The sequence below is a fragment of the Cynoglossus semilaevis genome, chromosome 6, assembly GCF_000523025.1.
Source record: "Cynoglossus semilaevis isolate Cse_v1.0 chromosome 6, Cse_v1.0, whole genome shotgun sequence".
In the NCBI taxonomy this organism is placed as follows: domain Eukaryota; kingdom Metazoa; phylum Chordata; class Actinopteri; order Pleuronectiformes; family Cynoglossidae; genus Cynoglossus; species Cynoglossus semilaevis.
Window position 1 is genome coordinate 7,897,167 of NC_024312.1, and position 21,726 is coordinate 7,918,892.

The following is a 21,726-nucleotide window of genomic DNA, read 5'->3' on the forward strand; positions in this document are numbered from 1 at the left end:
CGTGTTGGGGCTACTGTTCCAGACCCAAATGTTAATGGTTACAGACGGAGAAAAGCATGCGAGTTTAGATCAAATTAAGCCTCTGCAGTGCCACAAAGTACGTTAAAAAGCTGCCATGTTGTCACACTTTCTCACAAAACTGAGAAAAATAAATATTCACCAGCATAATATGTGTTGATATTAATGACTCACAGCAATAAACCAGTACTAGTACAGTACTTACTAATGGTTCAACAGGTCAAGAGCCTTTTTCCACATTTTCTTAGTTTCTACAAACTGTAGTTTGTTTTTTGGTTAATTTTAGTTGATCAAACTTTAATGAGCTCACACAGACCAAAGTAAAAACAAAATTGCATTTTAACAGTAAACAAACACTGTAAACAAGGGTGACATAATCTCTAATGAGAGACGTTTTAGGAGTTGTGATATTCTATAATCTGTTGTGCAACATCCTTAATTTCCTTGTCTGAAAATCTCTGCATTAATAAGATTTTTACTACTTGCGAGCGGTCCCTTTACAAATGTACTCACACTGTCAGTTTTACACTTTAAAGTTACACTTAAATTATATCACTCAAAAATACCGTTCAATCCTATTCCTATTTCATAGATCACCAGTGTGAATTCTTGTTTATTGACACGGGGCTGATGTTCTACTTCACTGATGTATTTTCCTACTCACTTAGAGCGACCAGATGTAGCTGTCATACACATATCGACGTGACATATTTAGAGACAAGAGCATCACTTGAAAAAAGCAGAGAGGTGCAGTCCTCTGGAATCAGGCCCATGTTGTGAGTGTAGCCCGAGAGTGCAGAACAACAGACGCGTCATTACTCAACCTACTGCCAAGACAGTACAAGAGAAGCTGCTACTATATGGGAAACATAATAGGATGCTAATAAATCCTCTGGGGATCACTGGGAGTTTAAATGATGTTTACCAGAATGTTCATCCATCAGCCAAGCAAGAAGCCCACTAGCTCCTGGAAGGCGTCTTGTTTCAACACTGCCTCTGTGTACAACATCAGGTTTGATGGATACGACCATCATCTGATAATTAACAACACGGTCTTCTACCATTTCACTGTTACTCATGCAGACATTATTTCCAACATTAAAAATGTCCTGCTGTGTTTTCTGATGCCCTGTCCTGTTGCATTGTGGGATTCTTGTCACTAACTAGACCTTCGAACCAGGACCGGTGAATTTTCTGAGATGTAAAAAAACACATTTAGTCATTTTAATAACAAAGTCAACTACAATAAAATATTACCAAACTGTTTCATTCACTACATTATATTATTACTTCTATTGTTTCCTCGGAACATTAACTGCAGACTCATGTAAAATATAAACAACCGACTGTATTAATAAAACAGCACGTTGTAAATAGCGTTTAATTACTTGGAATGTATTACTGCACGTTAGCGGCGTGCCACTTTATTTTGGAAGCGGACATAATTTGAGCAACTAATTTAATTATCTGTCAGATAGTACATTATGAGCTGCCCAGAAAAAAACTCTGAGCTCCAGGAAACAAATACAACATGTGCCGAGATTTAAAGGATGAAATCCACAATAAGTGTGGTGGCTGTTTAGACAGGGCCGCTGTGTGTGTGCTGTGTGTAGTGCACGGTCTCACACTTTTTATATTTTGTTTATTAAAATTCTGAAAAGGAAGTGTTTTATTTTGTTTACAAATGTCTTATCAGTGTTGACAGCGGCGGCAGAGTTTTTCTATTTAATACAAAAACACTCAGTCGATGGAGAATGTGTCACCATTCACTCTACACCAATCATTGCTGTTAACAATCACATTTCGTAATCTCTCAACGTCAACCTTATTTGTAATCTGAGGGCTGCCCGTGGACCAGCCCCTGAGATTATAAAGAGGCTGGGTTTCCTCCAACAGGCAGATTAGAAATGCATTGCAGAAAGTGTAAACTATCTTCTCTCTGCTGACCCGATCAATTCTAATTTTGTTCCTGAAGTCAGGATTCCTCTAATGCATCTCTTTTTATTCAGCCACTGCATTTATAAACCTGAATTCTCCCTGCGCAAGTTCAGATAATCAAATACTGGGTTTGATTGAGGCTGCACACATATCTGTACTAAGCCCATGTAGTATAATAGCATGGAATAGTATAACAAAGCAAAGTGAGGTATCACCAAATAAGCAGGCCAACCACATAGTGGTAGTATTAAAGATGGAAAGATTTATAATACTGTGTATGGTTCTGTGTACTCTCTCTCTCTTTCCTTCTCTTTTACACTCCCTGTGTATTTTATTACAGAGGAAGAAATCAAATATATTTTGGGAGAGAATGTAGTGTGCATTACTTTTTACAGAGCCGTAAAATGTGACTTTGAACTCTTCCAGTCCTGAGGCGTGAAACAAAAGCTCTGATCTGAGATCAATGTCTGAACAAATTGCAGTAAAAAAAAAAAAAAACTGAACAGAAAAAACAACAAACTGCCTGACTAAAAAACAAAAGGGTAGTTAAATAAACATATACAATAAGCATCACAGAGCAATTTATTTGGACTAAAATAGCTGGAAAAATATTTCTCCTTCCATGCACTGACTGTGAAGTGGCAGATTCTGGGACACAGCCAGGATTACAGAGAAGCCTCGTGTCGTGAAAAGCTTTACTGACAGGACAAAATGCACAGACAGCACCTGCCTCCATCCACACATGCCACAGAGCCGTGGAAGACACTAACACAGCAACAACAAAGCGATCCCTCACTGGTTTTCCACCCACAAGTGCTCCTCCCTGTCTCTGCTACACAGCGAAAATCAGTTAAAGGATTGCTGCCCTGCGTACGTGCTGCTGACCAACACTTTTTCCAATTTTATAATTTCACTACAGCAATATGAACTACAACAAACAACAAACTCAACCTTCAAAAGTAGTAGTGCTGACATTCTGTCACAAAATGTATATCTATTCTTATTCCTTCTTACCTAATATACTGCCTTTTCCTGTCAATCAATTCATAGCAACTACTAAGGACCGGTCAGACGGTACTGGCTGGTACTACAGGACAGTAGCGCCGTGCTAATTGTTGACTCTTGGACTTTATTCCGTTAGTTTTGAAGTTTGAAATAAATAAATAAAATACATTTTGAAATAAAATTAATGTAAATGATCGGATTCTCTTTAACTGAAGTCATTTTTGAATTCTTCACTCAGTACCAAAGGACCCACGAACAGGGTACTAGTACTAGTCCACAGACCAGGGTTCAGGGTTCGTGGTTCCCTGCATGCAAATGTTACAAAGATTTTTTATTTACAAAATCTCAAGGGATTTTTTAAAACTTTTTTAACATCATTGTGTTAAAAAACTAAAGTTTTTTAGTTTTCATAGCGTTTAATGTGACGTCTCCTGAATTATTCCAGAACATTCCTTTTTAGCATATCTCTCCTGGTCTTCAGTTTGTTTCAAAGACTTACTGTGTGGTTGAGGTGTTTTCACAGTATGATTCCAGCTGTGGTGCTGAAAGACAAGTATCTTTTTCATATTTTTTAATTTTTACAGCTCCTCACACCACCAAAGGTTTCTCAGTTCCAGGTGCAGTGCAGTGCATCTCCACACCATGGCACTCTCAACTCCATGTTTCCCCGTGTGGTCATATTCCTCTCCTTACTTTGACCAAACACATGCAACATCTCAAAGGTGAAAAAGTTCTATATCTGTCTCATCTGACCAACTGAAGAGCTTTGACTTGGCAGGATTCATATTCCAGTCACAGTCCAAGCCTAACCTGGGCTGTCGTCACTTTCTTTCATGGCACTTCAATTCCACATTGGGCAAAGTCACTCTCTGGTGTCTTGGCAGATAAACCGCCTTATTATAAAGATTTTTTTTTAAATCTTTTGATTTCTACCTCTCTCATGTGACTCCATGACATTCAAATATTTTTTGGATCCTTAAAAGTAAGGCTTGCAAACACAAAGGCAGCTGGCTCAGCATTTAAGGACTTGAAAGGCTGTGTTTTTCGAACCCGACTGCTGGGAGATTTTCAAACCGGGATATGTGAGGCTGCAAAGGCTGATAGATAAAAACCCGTCCAGGGCTTTGAAAGTATGCAGTTTCACAGTGGAGTTTTCACTAGACTGAATAACAGCAGCAAATTTAGCCCGTTAAATAAACTAGTAGTCTTGAATGTGTTAATTTATCAAAGTTAAAATTAAGAAGACTAAGAAAATATTTAAGCATTCAGCCAACTAGCTTATCTAAATGATAAAATGTGTTTAACTGTTTTCACACACTAACAAAGACGAGACCATTTAGTGATGCATGGTGTCAGGCTCGAGTCAGCGACACTGTAGACACCATAGATCGAACAGAAATGTAATTTGTCTGCCTACAGTGAATTCTCCCCCAGGAAACCAACACCCCTGACCATTTTCCTTGGCCGTCTCTTTAGAATAAAACATTTCCAGATGTGAGTCATGCTGTGTTCTGTTCTCAGACAGCAGCATCTCTGTAAACAACATTACAGTTCAGTCCTCAGAGGCACTGGCATCTAGAAGGCTTTTATTACTGGAAACTGAAGGCTGAGTCAAACGGCCTCAGAGAGCATTCAGGTGCTCTTGACTTTTTATTTGAGCGTTGTTGGGTTTTTTTTAATTTCCGCTGCACTGTTTCATACACAGCGGTAATATGGCTCGGCGGTATGTTGTCAAGTAATAAAAGAAATGGTTGAAAACTGTTAAATAAGTGTCTTAATCTAAACTTGAACAGGGCTTTATGTCGTGAACATATGGTTTTATACAACAAATCTTCATTAGGATGATGGTTGAGTCTGTAAAAGAATCATTTTAACTAAGAAATGTGCAGGAAAATCCGTCTGTGCTAACTCATTGTTTTCATGTTTTTGATTAAAAGCTTTTAATTATTTTTAATCTATTCGGCTGCTGTTTCTACACCCTCGTTTTTGTTTCTGCATTATTTATACAAAATCCATTTGGCATCGACACTAAGAACATCATTACTGGTAATGACGCCGCCTTTTTCACACATTTAGTTAAATAATCTCTGATCTTAATCACCAGCTTGCACTCAGTGCTAAGCGTGTTTTGGGAATATCACTGCTCTGCTTTTCACAGTTGACCAGGCCGCTGATAGGAAACTGAGTTCTGATTAGCTCCTATCTAATTGTCCATCTGGTGCCAAATGGCACACTTGTACTACAGAACTGGCAAATGGCTCGTGAGATTTTTTAAGAGGGTTTTTTTTTGCTGCTGTGGAAAAGTGAGTGGGTGGAAAGATAAGGTTCAACTTTGAAGGCTTTGAGAGGAGGAAGAGTTGATCCAGCCTAAATATGTTCTTATCTTGTTTCTTATGTTATCTCCTAAATGTTCCTCAGAAATTTCACCTTCTGGGGGGCGGACGGCCAAACAGTGTCCAGCTTTTAGAAAAGGAGCAGCACGACATTTTCTAGTGCAAAGCCTTTTGCCTTTTGCCTTTTGCTTCAGTTGGCATTGTTGCTGCTGCTGCTGCTGTTAATGGTAAAGCATGTGTTTCAAATTCAAACGACCCGGAGGCCTGGCACCCAGTCTGAGGAGAGACCAACGTCTGCAGCATTCAAAGAAAAATGAGTTCAATTGAAAAAGGTTCATCTGCCCAGAACGTCTCAGCATAAACAATGTACAGACAGACAGACAGACAGATATTTAAACACATTACATTACTGGACAATGGTTTGATGTCAACTCAAGCTTACAGCACCTTTTTTTTCCTTTAGCTTTTTTCAGACCTAAAACTTCAACTTCAGGTCAGAGGCCCAGCTTCCATCAGACCAGCAGTCATGAGCCCAAGGCAGTGAGTGAGTCTACAGTCGATAAGACGACTGTCACAGCTGTGTGGGACTGTAGACTGATTAACAATGTTGAGGCTTCACTGAGGTTTTGAAAGAAACTCCCAGCAGCTCTGCAGGTCATCATCCAGATATATATGTAAGTTGCAGGCACCGTAGGTGCAGCTTGCAGGGTACATAAACAACGACGTTCTTTTTATTTATAGACTTTTCCCTTCACTCCTATTAAGGTGACGTTTCAGTCTTCCACCTACACATTCAATAGCGACATCATTTCGTCTTTGCCCAATTAAAACAAAACGGTTTTCCCAGCCACTGAGCTGGTCAAGACTGCACCTGTTTTTAACTCTCCTCTTCAAATCCTCAACAGCATCACTGTCAGACTGCCCAATATTACAATATATATCTTTATTCCTAGTTGAAAGTCGTAAAAAAAACACATTTTACAAAAGTAAATGAGCTCTTCACTGGACCAACCCTCAGCAGCACTTTGTCTGATTATCTCATCCTCAGGAAGACGTATGGTGTGTTTGTCCGATACTGCCGCTGCCCTCCTCCTCCTCCGCACTGCCACGACTTTGTCATAATTACTTACACCAACAGAGGTGAAGTGCGCATTTAAATCATCAGACAAAGGCATTCTGTTCAAGGCACTGTCCGTGAAAGTCAACCACTAGACAAAGACGGAGGATCACGGCAGAGTTTACAGAAATTACATCTTAAATGTCCATGTATGGACATTTGAAAATATGCTAAAGAAAAAATAAGTAACAAATAAAGCCTTTTAATTAACCTTCACTTTTACTGTAAAAAACAAAAAGATTAAATTAGAGGTATGCCTTCATATCTATATTTTCAGTGATGTGTGTGCTTCCACTGGGAGCAGACTGCATAGTGATGACTTGTTCTGCCCTTCACATCTAGCTACACAGCAGCAGCCGCAGCAGCAACAGCAGCAACAGCAGCAGTTTCTGGAATCAACCGGAGAAATCAAGAGGAGTATTATGTGCTCCGCCTGTCAACAGAGGCCAAGTAATATCAGAATATCTCTATTAATCCTACAAACTCTATCTCCTCAAAGATGATCGTCTCCTTTCCAGCCTTCCCTCTCGGCAGTGTTATCAGTTTGAGGGATAATTAAACCATGTGGGACCGCTGCTGGCCTTCCTTTTCTAAGTTGTCAAAATTTAGTGGGAGGCAGATCAAACGAGATTCAGACTCAAGTTTCTGAGAAGCGATACAGCAAAACAACAGAGACACTGCCGAAAGACTTTTATTCCTGGCTCTTATGCGTTCCATTTACACTTCAGAAAAAGTTCAGAAAAAGACTTCCAAGACTCATTATGAAGATTCAGGAGTATTAATAGAAGTGGAAGTCCTTGCTAATTATCACCTGAAAAGTAACTTCCATCTTTTCTCTACCGTATCATATGAAGTTGGCCACATTTGCGCTCTTTCTGTAAATCATATAATGAACGACCAAAACAAGCAGCAATCAATGGGTCCGCAATCCATCCATCCATCCATCCATCCGTCCATCCGTCCATGCAGGACTTCAACTAGTTCTAACCCGATTAGTGTTATCTTTGCCCTCGACTTTAAAGACAACAAATGACTCCAGGCCATCAACAGGCAGCATCATAGAACAGATGTAGCTCAGACAGTTTCTTATAATTGCACACAGCTAGTTGGATTTTGTCAGTCAGACACTTTGTTTCATTGTTTCATCAGTTACTGGTTCAGACTTAGACAGTTTTCCAGACCGTGGTCTTCCTGTTCTAGACTCTGCCAGACTTAACTCTTTATTCATCCTGCCCAGGTGGACTAACATCTGTTTCCAGAGTGTAGATACACCACAGTTAAAGGGCATGCCTTTGGAGATCTATTATAAAAAAAGGCCAACAGACCAATTTATACACCCACATATGTGCGACCCTAAATGCGTCTCGTCTTCAGGCTGTGCTCGAGGCATCAGTAACACGGCTCCTCTTTCTTAGCTCATTTTCTCTTTGAACATCAAAGCACTCCATTCTATACATCCCCCTCTTAAGTTAGAAGGTTAAAGTAAAGTAGGGATAAAAATATAGGATGAACTGACAATAAAAGTCTCTCTAACTATTACAGAGTCTGATTTCTTTGTAACAGCGCCAGACTTTAAAGCTTCTTTTTAAATCAGAGAATTAGATCAGACCCTGAAGCATCCTCAGAGACGTTCACGGATTTTTTTGCTAATGAGCACTGGTCTCTAAACACATTAACAGCTTCTGCAGTGAACACGTTCGACTATATTCTCCCTCTAAGTATCAATTTAAATATATTTATGTTCCACTGAAAATACCTCGGGACGTAAGGTTCTTTTCTGGGTTTTTTTTTTTTTTTTTGCACAGTCTGCAGAATAAATGCATGACACCTGGAGCCAGGGGATGCACAGGAGCGATATGACGTTTCATTTACAAATAAACATTTTAATAAATGCATTTATCATCAACACTTGTATTGCTATATGTAGCAAACCAATTAATCAGCTAACCAACAAACTGAAACTGTAAGTTAACATAAACGGCCTCCAAAAATGATGCTGCCGCAGTCCTGACTGTGGTGCATTCTTTTTGGTGATCTGCAGTATTTTTTGTTTGTTTGTATCAAATATTCAACTTTATGGCTAAAGAATGGAACACTGGACATAGAAATAAAAGGGACAATTGTCTGATATTTGACACGTGAAGGTAAAAGTAGTAAGTGTAGAAACACAGTTGGAAGGATGAAGAGAATTAAAGCTGTAATTATACGCCAGTAAATCTGTGCTTCTCCTCCTTATTTCCCATGATTCCAATGCAATCAAGGTTTTGCATTAAATTACAGCTAAGGGAGGTTAACTTTTGGTGAAATGACGACTGGCTGTTGAGAGGAGCTGCTGCTGATCTGGTGACCAGACTCACTTTCTGCAGCAGTGATTAAAATGAGGGCTCACAGTTACTTTGACAAAAAGATGAAAACACACAATAAAAAATATATAATCAGCGTTGCATCGTCAGAGCCGTCCCTCAAACTCAGTACATGAAAACTCTCACCTGTCTGCTGGTGTAGATTAGATGGTTGATATAGAAGGTTCTGCTCTCTGAAGATGGGCATGGACTCTTAGCTACACAGCCTGAGAACAGAAACATAACACAGGGGAAAGCATTTGGGGTTTTAAGCTGTAGCAGATGACTCAATGTTCAGCAGACTTAAGGAACAGCTTCGAGCAAACGCAATATTCCTCTATTTATTTTCCGAACTGGCACTGAGACACAACATGTACATATTACTAAAGTAGTCTGCAAATGTTTATCAATCAATATGTAATTATTCAATTTCGATGGACAAAATTGAAAACATCTGTTACATTTCACACCATGTTCTTCATCTTCAACAACAAACACAAAGACCTTTTCATCACAGCTAATATCAACCGGCTGTCACACAAAACTGATTCACACTTTCCTGATGCAGATCAAAATATGACACAATTTTAATAATGTAATGAAACCAGCAGGGGTACGTTTAAAAAACTCTTGGTTAGCATGGGCTTATCTGTTATTACCATTTTGTTTGCGTACCTGACGAATTAGCATAATTAATACCCAAACCAAAACAGGTACCCTTATTACAGTTGTTGTAAAGTGGTATTTCTGACAGCTTGGTCCGCCCCAGTTCAGAAAACCCATCTGTGCCTCTGAATTAATTGACAACATTTGGTAAGTGTCATTTGTTTTAGCCTACACGCCTTTCCCTCCAAACCCCTTTCCTTTGGTTTCACCTGTGGCTAATCTTTAGCTAACAGTTTTCTACACGGCAGACCTGCTATCACACAACACTTAAAATATCATACTAACACAGTATATCTATATGGCAGAAGCCAGGGTAGGAAAGTACACAGCCAAGAATGTGAAGATACGGGTTTGTTCAATTTGACATTCTTTCCCAGAGGAGGTTTGAAAGTGGTTTGTTTTGGGAGAAGATATTGAGGTGCACATAAAATCACAGAGCACACCCTAGAATCCTTTTGCTCAATTAGGTTTTGACATCGACATTTTTTAAAGTCTGCCTCAGCTGCTACAACTTGTAACCTTTGTTCACTGCATTCACCCTCACAGTCTTTATTCCTGTTTATTGATCCCAAGACGTCAGCAATTTCACCCCCTCTGAAATGCTGAGATATGATGTCTTTTATCCTAGAGATAGAAAAAATGTGGTTTAGACTGAAAAGTACACTCACACAAAAGAAAACGCTGCTTCGTTGATTGTTTCTTCCAAAGGAGCAAGGACAAGGTCAGTCTGGGTGAAACTATTTTCCTTTACTGAGCCCCCTTAATAAATCCATACCAATCACAACAGGGACCGTCCAAGTAAAGAGAAGCAGAGTAATCAATGGAAAGGATTTTTAAGCTGTTGAGACAACAAGTAGCAGCAGAACAAAGCCTGGAGATCAATATTAAGAGGTGAATCCGATATATTCTACGTTAAAACAAGGCCCCTGTTGCGGGACGGCCGGCAAAGATAAAAATATCCTCAGCGGTTGTCCTTTATGGAGAGTAATGGTGAGCGCTGCTGACGGTAAATCCAGCCTCGCAATAAATGTAATTTCAAATCTTAAAGGTCCATTAATTCTAATCCAGAACCTCTGTCAGCCGTAGATCTGATGGGGTTCACAAGGAGAGCTAACATTAATAACAAGTAGCATATTATAACTGGAAGTGTCAGCTGACAGTTTCCTGCTCGGCAGTGTCCTCTTTGAAATAACGTATGGCGCCATTAGCTGCCATTATAGGTCAAACTGCGCACAAACACAGCAGGATTGACGGGAGAGCTGCAGTAAATCACACTCATCCATCCTTTAGATGACGGCTGGTTATTCTTACATCATTGAAGGGATGTCGGTTTGTCTCCGTGCTGGCTGTGACCGAACAACTTTTATTACCTTTCATTTCCTCCACATTTTTTCCAAATTCTTCAGTACAACTCCATGGTGTAATTAAGTAGCCAACAAAAGTTCACTTTAACAAATGTTTTAGGTTCTTAACGAAGATCTACTAAGATTTTTCCTTAAAATAGCATAAAGTTATAAAGGTTAAATAACAAAAATGGGAAAAATAAGAATGTAGTGGAAAATATCTAAAAGTCATCTGAGAAATTCCACATTAGATTAGGTCAGGCGTGAGCAAACTTATTGACTTATCATTTTCTATGCCATCTATTGGGGGAACATGGGTATTGCAGGGAAAAGGCAGCAGTATAATGATAATATAAATAAATTATATAATTTAGAAAAATTTGATGGCCCGGATTAAAAAGCTGAACGGGCCACATCCGGCCCCCGGACTTTAGTTTTGCCATGCCTGGCTGAGCGAGTTCTTACTGTACTGTTTTCAATTAGTTTTAAGCATTTCTATGTACGGCTCCTACAAATACAACTGATTTGGACAGACAAAAATGTACCATTCAAAATAGAAACAAATCAGCTACAAAATGCTCCGATTACAGCAGGTGATGTAAAAATTACCCATGGCTTTGTGTCGTTATTATCGCGCGACATTTATCGTTTCATCTTCTATCTGTTTAAATTCCATACTGACAGAGAGACAATGGACACATAGAGGGCCTTCAATGCGCAACCTCCGAATGGTTTGGAAACTCGTTAGAGTCTTCGGAGGGCAATGCTTTAATGAATCCATCTAATTGGCCTCCCAGTGCAATTATCCACATCGGTGTAAACAAACAGTGGCTTGTGTTTGACCTTTTCAAAATGAATCCCAAGAAAAATTAACAGTTTTTTTCCCTTTTCCTTATTAACAGTGAATTCGTTAGTGTTAACTCATGTGTGTTGTCTATTTATATTACCTACTGGGAAGAGCTGCCACAGATGTAGAGCCTGTCATCACCTGAATCACAGTGTGGTGAGAACCATCCTGTCTGCCTCGGTCGGCAGCAGAAGTGTGATAACAAAGAGTTGAAGTCATTCTAATACACAGAAGACAGACTTTCTACTGATAGGAGGAGAATAAAATCCTCCACCGCTCTTTTTAATTCTTACAACAAAAAAAAAGAAAAGAGAAATAAGTCTGACAAGCTTTGAGGGCTTACTTGTACGGGATTATCTTTTCCTCTCGTGCAGATTGGGACGATTATCTCCGACGCTGTGACCATCCTGGTGGCTCCAAGCAGAGATCCTCCTTCATATCCCTCTCATCCTCCTCCAAACCACAGCCACGCCGAAGAGCCGCCTGTCAATACACAGGCAGTAAAAGCTGCTCACACTGTCAGCACACGGCTCTCACACTCGGACTCTACTGTACAGCCAGTACGACGAGCACTAACTGCCCTCGGACTCAGAGCAGAATGTGCTCAATCAGAAAATAGGTTGTTCAAGCAGGAAAAAGGAGAAGGAGGAGGAGGAGGAGGAGGAGAAGCCAACTGGGCAAAGAGCTAAACTCTGCAGAAGTTGTCTGCTCCTCCTCACGGGAGACAGTGAGACGTCCAGCCACACAGATGCAGAGTGATCTTACCAGACACACACACACACACACTGAGGAAAAACCTGTTGCTTTCTCCTGCTGCTCCTACATCACTTCCATGACTCACATAGAGCGAAGGAAGGAGGAAGATAAACAGCTATCGGGGGGAAAGTGGAGGAGACTCTGGGTGCAGGGAGAGCAGGAAGAACACACACACTCACACACACTCACACTTACTCTCTGCAAAGCTGCTGTCGCTCAGCATCTGCCCTCCCTCACTGTCTGTGCTGCTGCTTTCATCTCTCTCTCTCTCTCTCTCTCTCTCCCCCCCTCCTATTGGCTCACCCCCTCACTCTCCTCCACAAGGTGTCACAAACAGAGTGTGTCTGCACCTACTGCCTCTTAATTTGAATTGTCTGCCTTAAAGAGGCAGCAGCGGCAGCAGCAGCAAAAACAGCAGCAGCAACAGCAGCAGCAGCAGCAACAGCAGCAACAACCAGGTTACACTTCAACTCAGTAACCAAAACATAAAAAAATAGTTATAATTATGTTTTTTTAATTGTTCTGAGTACATATGTATATCTTCTCGTTTGATTTAAAATCAAATGGTTAAAAGCATTTTAAAACTTAATTATTCTGAAATAATTTAACATCTAAAAACGGACAAATATCAACGACGGTGTTAACAGTGATCCTATTAACATTTGAATATTTACTGTATATTTACTTTGGGTGTAAAATCTATAAAAAATAAATTAAAAAACGATCTGCCACCTTCTATGAGATGTTTTGTACCAAAACATGGACGACAGCAAAACAAAACTTTCACATAGAAAAATAAACATCTTCAAGAAAGTATAAAAAATAAAAGTCATGCCATGTGCAGTACAAATTCCACATCTGTGACGTTAGACCAGGATGATATAGAGACAATGTGATTATTTCACATTATTTCATATGTTTTACCACAGGCTTCACACACCCAGCAGCACTTCTTAGCAGCTGTCTTTTCAAATCCTCCACACAATTGCCTTCCTGAAGAACAGTCAAATAAAACGGACTGAAAACATGAAGTAAGACACAGTTCGACAGGGCCACCGTCGTATACCATCACTGAAGGGAATAGAAACAGTAAGACAGTGGCACTTTGGCCAGGAGGCAATGTCTCTGTCAAGGAAATAGAAACAGTAAGACAGTGGCGCTTTGGCCCAGAGGCAGGTTAGGGCGTTTGGTTCCTTCCAGTGGACTCACCACCCGCAGGAAGGGTCAGTGGGGTTGGTACGGTGCAATTTTGGTGGTGAATCGCCGCCCCCGCGACCCGGTAACGGATACGGATAAGCGGATGAAAATGGATGGATGGATGGATGGATGGATGAAACAGTAAGATAGTTACTGTAATACAGAAACCATGCAGGAAAAAAATAGATGTAGAGAGAAATCTTACACGGTGCAGTGCAGCTCACACCGTGTAAGATTTTCAGTTGATGTTGCAATTAATGATCAGTTCTAAATTAGGTCTGAGTGCGCCAGGAGTCAAGTTGCAAATTTGCAATTATAATAAGCCTGTGAGCTGCTTTAAATGAAGATTACGTATATTTTTACCCGCTACTGTGTCCTTGTGTGCTATGCACTCTAATCTGGCATGAAAAACAGATTATTGTTAGAAGCAGAGACGCTGGCGCTGAAGGCACTGAGTGCTGTTGTCATGTTTGGTGACTGAAACTGTGCTGCGGCTGCTTTAAAATGTATGAGTCTTAAATGATTCACGGCACACCATGTTACACCACAAGCCAACAGAGAGCCCCCGCTGTTACGGTGCTCCACCAAGTATTAGTCTGATTCAAGTGCAGCAGCTGGGGAAAGAAGAGGACGTCAAAGAGACGTAGCAGAACATCTGCTCTAGCACAAACTAAAGTATCTGTTGTAACCATAGACCCTACAGAAAAAGTGGATGTTGCCATCTGCTTCTAAAATTGAAGTACTGGCAGAAACCACCAGGGGCCACTCTGCTGGCTGCACAACAAAACTTCATTTAAAAGAATGTCTAAGAAATGAAGTCCAATTCTCACTGGTGTCGACATCTTAAATCATGATCCTCTTTAGAGGAAAATAAACAATAAAGCAAAACAGTTTACCACAAATGACAGTGCAATAGGACTGTCAATTAGTTAATTAAGGCTCAAACTGGCCCTTGAATTAATAACAGTATTATCAGGCTACGTAATACATTCAAATACTCAAACACTGATCCAGCAACTAGTTATTTTAACATCTAAGACAAAGAGAAGGCCGAGGGTTATTGTTATGTTCTGTTATGATATGAGTAGGGATGTCCAATATTAACTTTTTGCAAATATCCGATACACCGATATTGTAAAATGAATTTCCGACTTTAATATTAACCGATGCCAAATGGATTTACTTTCACTTCACAATTATTTTAAGGTGACATCATCTGTTGGAGGAAAAACCAAACATGTCTTTTCCAAAATAATAATAAATAAAATAATGGAAACGAAAAAAAAAGAAAAAGAGAAGATTAGCTGGTATTCTGCCCTTCCAAAATGTCGCTGCCACAGATGGAGGAAAAACCAAACATGTCTTTTCCAAAATAATAATAAATAAAATAATGGAAACGAAAAAAAAAAGAAAAAGAGAAGATTAGCTGGTATTCTGCCCTTCCCAACTGTTGCTGCCACAGAAACATCGTCATCCGTTTCTTATACAATATAGGGTCTATAGTCTTAACCCTGCTTTCACAGAAACTCATTTTTACCTTAAAGGCTCTACAATGAAATAACATTTTGCGATTTTAACTTCTCTGCATATCACACCACGTTCCTGATTTAACACGATTATAATTCGAGTGCGGGGGTTTGCCATTTCGGTGATATGATTTTTATGCTAATAACAGATGCAAATTACTATGCACTCAACCTTGGATGCATCACAGATACCGTATTGTATCCAAATGCCAAACAATAATGGAAAGCAATTGCAGGGTGAACCAGTTACAGACTGCAGCAGCTCGACAGTAGACTGAGTTGTCTACCTGTCTGCTGAGAATAACACACACCACAGGAACATGCACAGCTATAACAGAAACCTCTGTTCCATTTTGACAAAACTAGGATACTTATTCTAACACAGTACATTGTGGCTAATGAACACCACTTCAGTGAACGGTGATCTTCACAGACTGTACAACATTATTTAACCTACAAGTCCTGAGTTCTGAGTTCTGGTATTTTTATTCCCGCATTATTAACAGTTCATTTAGACACAATGCACAGTTCACCAAACTGCCGGTCACTGTGTTTCTCCAACTACTCGCACTATAATTACATGCTTGAAAAAGCATAAAGGGGAACCATTAATGTCAGCCCTGTCAGTGTAAAGGTGAATGCACAGTGAGCTAAAAGGAAACACTGTCAAACTGTCAGCTGTCAGCCGCTGCACTCAGCCCCCATCTCCACAGTCCATGGGTCTGAATATTTCATCACCTGTAATTTTAAAGGGCTAAAGGAGTTCAAACTGTGACCGAATATTCAGTGAGCTGCTCACATCTGAACCCACTGGAACCAGATGAATGAAAGTCATCAATGTTGGAAAGATGGAAGACGGTGTCAATGCTCACCTGAGAGATGGTCCTGAAATCCCTCTGTGCTCCAGCCCAAGGTCAGATTATCTGAAATGAGATCAATTATTCAGTCGTGAATTTAACATATCGCTGCAAAATGACGCTGGACAGCTGTAATTCAACATTATTCCAGTTTTTAACCCTTAACCCATCTACTCATTTTATGAGTAGATGTGAAGCCAACACTATACATATCAGATTCTGAATCATGGAGCGACCCAGCGGCTGCATTTTATGAGTAGATGTGAAACCAACACTATACATATCAGATTCTGAATTTAGATCAAAGATCAATGGTTATAGTAAAATTACAATTCAAAAATGCTGTCAACATATTTAGTTTTGAATAAAGTAAATTAAAGAGTCACATCTGGATTAATTTACTCTTATAAAACTCCAAAGGCCAAATATGTATCTTAATTGTGGGACAGTACATATACATTTTAAACATTACAGTAATTTAAAAAATGTAAATTATTTACTTTGTGTAAAGAAACATAATGTCACTAAAAACAAATTAGTTCCAAATTGTTAGTTGTTGGACTCAGAAGAGAAACATATTTTCCTGGAGTTCCAATTACTGTTACTATGAACACATCTGATATAAAATAAAGGAATCTTTCGGTTTGTAAACATCTGGTCCATCACTGTAGGAGACGCTCTTTTCAGCATCTACACACTTGTTATTCCCATTTACACAAAATGGACCAAGACTGTGTTGATCAGGAATTAGTCAAAGTTAACATTAAGCGCTGCTGGGCTCCAGGATTTTTGGCCTGAACATAAGTGATTCCTGGGATGAGTTTTGTGGTCGAGTGTGAGGCGATGAATCACAGCTCTCAGCCTGACAGTCTGATGGATGAGTCCGAGTTTGGTGAATGGCAGGGCAACATTACCTGCTTCACTGCTTCCCTGCCAAATGTGAAGCTTCATGGGAGGAGGAAAAAAAACCTAAGTCTCTTTCAGAAAAAGTTTGTGTGAGTTTGAAACCATTGCACTTGTTTAAAGAAGAAGAGAGTGAGAGAGAAAATGTCTAAGGAAGAACACACTCCCAGAGGCTTCCTCGATGCCTCGAAGCAAGTCAGGCAGAAGTGAGCAGAGATGGACATTTCTCCTGTCTCACTGGGTTTTCACTCTTATCTGAATTATGGATGACATACTTAGCCTGCGCTAAAAAAAGGTCAACTGGAAAAGACCACGACCACGACCACGACCACACACACACACACGCACACACACACACAGAGCAAATAGTTACAGTTTGGCATTTGGACCTTAGACCCAGTGCTTCTCCAGTGTCCTAACATTGTCTGCTGTCCTTGTGTGAAACAAACTGAAGGTTGACAGAGTTGACAAACCATTAAAGATTTCCACTTGCTGTCAGAGGTGGAACAAGTCCGGTGGTGAAAAAGAACAACATGAGCGAGGAGTGTTTTGAGGAGATAAAAAAACAAAACAAAGCACACATTAACAACACGAACCATCACCTCCAGATCAGTGGGAGAAAAGTGAACGGCATTTTTTACATCAGCGTTTGTTCAGGTTTCTCTAGTGCTCTGGTAAATTACATCATTTTTTTTAACCGCAGCATCACTGCAGCAGTTTAACAGCACGGATCATAAAAAACAAACAACGTCTGGATGAAAATTTCATAGAATCATTGACACACATTAGGCGACATCAAACACTTCCTTCACACCTAGAATCAAGTTCAGTAAAAACACAAATCTGTCATTGTCATGTAGATGGAAATCATCGTTTTTTAAGACACAATTAAGATATCCATATTTTTAACCGTACAGCACCGAGAGACACGTGACACATCAGGGCCCGACACCCGAAAGGCGAAGCTGCAGGCCATTGCTCAACAGAGCAGATGGATGAACACCATTCCATGTGTTTGATTGTGACTGTCATCAACCTACACAACAGGAGGCGACACTGAGTCTTCCTCTGGTGACTCTATATGTCAGCAGCGTGTTCAAGGGTCTTTGGTTTGACTGTTCTACTGCCAAACTGTGACATTAAACACTTTGTGACTACACTGTCCTCTCCCTCCTCCCCCTCTTCCTCCTCTTCACTATGAGCCAATGTCACCTCTCATCCAAACTGATGAGCTGCTGTTTGTTCCCTTATGGACCGTCTCTGATGAGACATGATGGCGTCACCAGCATTTTATGGCAGCAGCACCGGTGGCACTGAATCACCATCTGAGACACGCATCATCGTCACACTCAACCTAACACACGTTCAACAACCATTTCAGTCTTTTCTCTGGCGTGACATTTCAATATCCTCCCTTTATTTGCTTGTTTTACTGCTGCTGTTAAACCTGGAGTTCTCCAGACAACGTGGGTTTATTTACAACAATGAGAAGTTAAACTCTTTATGCCCCTGCCAATAGTCACATAATCACAAGGATTCTGTGCTGTTCCTGAAAAAGATTTCCCTGACTTCTTATTTTTTTCTTTCAAAGTTTATCACTGCGTGGCTCAACCCGTGGCTGCTCCTTTACGCTTTATTTTATATCAAGTTTTTCCAGAGTAACTTTAGAGACTGTTTAGTTATGACCTTTTCTGTCTCACTCTGCCCCTGTAAAAACCTTTTCCCAGTTCACCAGTTGGGTTCTACACACAAAGCCGTGCAATGAGGGAATAAAAATATTTGATTAAACGTTAAATGATAGATAGATCTACTCTGATGTGCATCTCCTGCAAGAAGGATCGTGTTTGGCTGGAATACAAGGGGCAGAGCCAAGTGGGCATCTATCAGCGCAGGAGACCTGCTGTCAAATAAAAAAGCACAGTTGTGAGTCATTTTTCAACAGCACAGTCAATACAGGCAATCATCAGTGACACGCCTCTCACATCGCCATCAGCCACTCACCACTACAGCGTTTAATGTTTTTAACCCCGGTCTTTGCGGAAAGTGACTTTGTTTCCACACATGTACACTACAAACAGGCACTAACAAAAAAATAAAGAAATAAACCATTGATCACACAGCAGCAATAATCCCAGGTGATCTTCAGAAATGCTTCAGTTTAACTGGTGGAGATCAGACACAGTACAGACACAGTACAGACAACAGACAGTTGGAGGCTGCAGAAGTGCCTGAAGATGTGAAGAGAGAGGCGAGAGGACAACCAGACAAGAACATACAGTGGATACTGAATGTCATTTCCTCTTTTCAAAGAATTCATTGTCTAAAATCAGCTTTTATTCTATTATCTCACAGTTCATCTCTCCTTAATGACTAAGACTGCTCCCGCCAACCTTTGAATTTTTTTTTTCTTTCACATTTCTGTATTTACTCATGAAAAGCTGGTTAAATATTGAATGGAAAATCTCTAGTTTCTGCCTGATGTTCCTTATGTTAAGGTACAGAAATCATATGATTAAACTCAAGGACACAGACGACTGTTTTCTAGGTTGAATCGAGTCAGATGTTGATCATACAGAATGAAAAGTATTCACTCTGACACTAACTACAGTCAAGTACAGTGCAGTGAAGTGTAAAGCCTTTTTTTAAGTTAAAGTAGACAGTGACTGTATCTGCAAAAAATTGGTTCAAAATGTGTTTAAAGTTAATTTCTGTAAAATTTCTGAGCCCTGTTCTCAACAGTATCAGTGACTAAAGACAGCACAGCATGCACTGTACTAGCTTTGGTTCATTTGAGTGTTAAATGGCAGGCCAGATTTAGTCAATTCACCAACATTAAATATAATCACACAAGGACCAAACCAGAGGAGGCTGAAGAGCCTCAGGAGGCTCTGGAGCCACAGGTTGCAGACCTATGAGCTTGGTAATAGTCGTGTGTCAATATCATTAATCTAAGGTTAACCCAAGCTTTTACATTGTATTTTCAAACAAGTTTAAAAAGGAAATATTGACATTTTACACTCCTGTTATGTTAAACTCGTGAATCACGTTGCAAAAATTGCAAATCATTTGCGACGCATATCAAAATCGATTATGCTACAAAATTACATTTTTAAAAATTCATGACTGCAGAATTTGATAGTGCCGCTCGTGTCACAGCAAGTGAAGAACGGCTGCAGCTAATTCTTCATGATAAATGGATCTGCTCACAGAACGCTGCTGAAAACCTTCCATCAAATCTTCTCAGAGCTGAACTTGTCCTTGATCGACACACAGCTCCCCTGATATCACAGTAGTTTCAACACAGTCTTTATTCTTTAAGTCAATTTTTTTTGTTGGTTATTTCTGCTCACATATTTGACGTGACACATGACCAGAGAAAAGTGTAAAGATGATGGACTTTCAACATGCAACTTCCTCTCATTCAAGAGTGAAAACTACTCTGTCCCCTTAATGTAACTATTTTTGGATACTAGTTGAGTCACTTGTTGCATTTTTTCTTCACATGACAAAGTTGTGACAACACCAGAATACAGGAGAAATACCTTGTTGCCTTTGAAAATGTATACGCTGATACAGACTTCAGGTCAGTCGTGATGCACACAGGTAATATTGGATGGAGCTGCAGGTTTTGCAGAAGATCCAAAAATACTTCCCTGAAGTATTTTAAGATACTTCTGTGTTGCTTGCTTCCTTTATGGGTCCTTTGAGCACACACACATAACAAAAGCAGTTTTTTGGACTTGTTAAAGTTCATGTTATCCCCTTCATTTTCTTATGACTTTTCGACTTTTAAACAAGCACTGTACAAATAAGCATCTGGTCCAGAAGAGCTGGTGTGAAGCCAGAGTTAGATTGACGAGTGTCTCAAATGTTGAAGAACAAGTATCTTATTACAAAGTTCTGCAATAAGTGAAGTAAAAAGTGTATTTAAATATTTCACATTCCTAAAAATGGACAGACCTGCACTTAATCTTGAACAGATGAGTGTGTAGACTTGAGTAAGAAGCTGCCGTCTTGTGTTCTTGGCAGCTACTTTGTGGCAGAATCCCCATCGGGCCTCATGCTGAAGGGCTCCAGGCGCTCGCTCTCAGGCAGCATGTTGTTGAGACGCTCCATCAGAGGTATCGTCTGGTCGATTCCCATCTGGATGCGTCTCAGGATCATGGACATCTCATTGACCTTCTGGATCTGCTCGGCGTACTTGGCAAAGCGTTTCTGGCGCTCCTGCATGATGCTGAACAAGGTTTCCACCGACAAGTCCATCTGGATAGAAACAGAGGAGACAAAGACAAACATGTCACCTTGAAGAAACCTTACCAAAAAAAAACAAGAAAATATTGACATGTGAATCTAACAACAGGAATGAGACATATCAGAATCACAAAAATCTAATTTGAAAAAAGATGTAAATAAAGACAGAACGTAAAGAATGTACAATGTCAGAGGTTTTAGATATATGTTTTAATTATATTTAAAAAAATGTTAAACTAAAATTATAACTTAAAAAAATAGTAATAACTTTGCAGCTCTTAGCTTTCATAAACTACTCTTACAAACCATATAATGAACTGTAAACCTGTGAACTACAGATATTTACAAGTAATGGTACTAATAGCACTGCATTATAGCATAATCCAGTAGTTTGACCTTTAACATTGATGTTCAAAAACCGAACACCATCAAAATGTTATAGTCAGCATAAAACCATTTCTCACCTCTTTTATTCTTTTAACCAGGGCATTCTGGTCAAAGGCCACAGCCTCGGCACACTGATGTAAATGGTCCTGGTATCGAACGCAGAGCTGCAGAACCTGAGCTGCGTCCAGTCGTTCTAGACATACAGTGCTGGGTGAGGTCTGGCCGCTCAGCACTCCTGTG

At 39.9% G+C, this 21,726-nt stretch overlaps 1 protein-coding gene across 4 annotated transcripts in view; it reads right to left on the reverse strand.

Moving 5' to 3' along the window:
* Nucleotides 1-8,222: 8,222 nt before the first annotated feature.
* The window catches only part of borcs5 (BLOC-1 related complex subunit 5), a 15,023-nt gene continuing 1,519 nt past the window's right edge, over nt 8,223-21,726 (reverse strand). The window contains exons 3-7 of one of the 4 annotated variants that reach the window (XR_001760215.2): nt 21,564-21,721; nt 20,809-21,111; nt 15,961-16,011; nt 11,953-12,092; nt 8,223-8,980 (exon numbers count right to left, since the gene is read on the reverse strand). Coding sequence is in view for 1 of the 4 variants with exons in the window: in XM_008311734.3 (XP_008309956.1) it covers nt 20,878-21,111; nt 21,564-21,721 (392 nt within the window). In the remaining 3 variants the exon portion in view is untranslated. Of the gene's footprint in view, nt 8,981-11,952; nt 12,093-15,960; nt 16,012-18,826; nt 21,112-21,563; nt 21,722-21,726 lie in introns of those variants that run through there. The other 3 variants (XR_521626.3, XR_003049897.1, XM_008311734.3) reach the window with 3 other exon arrangements.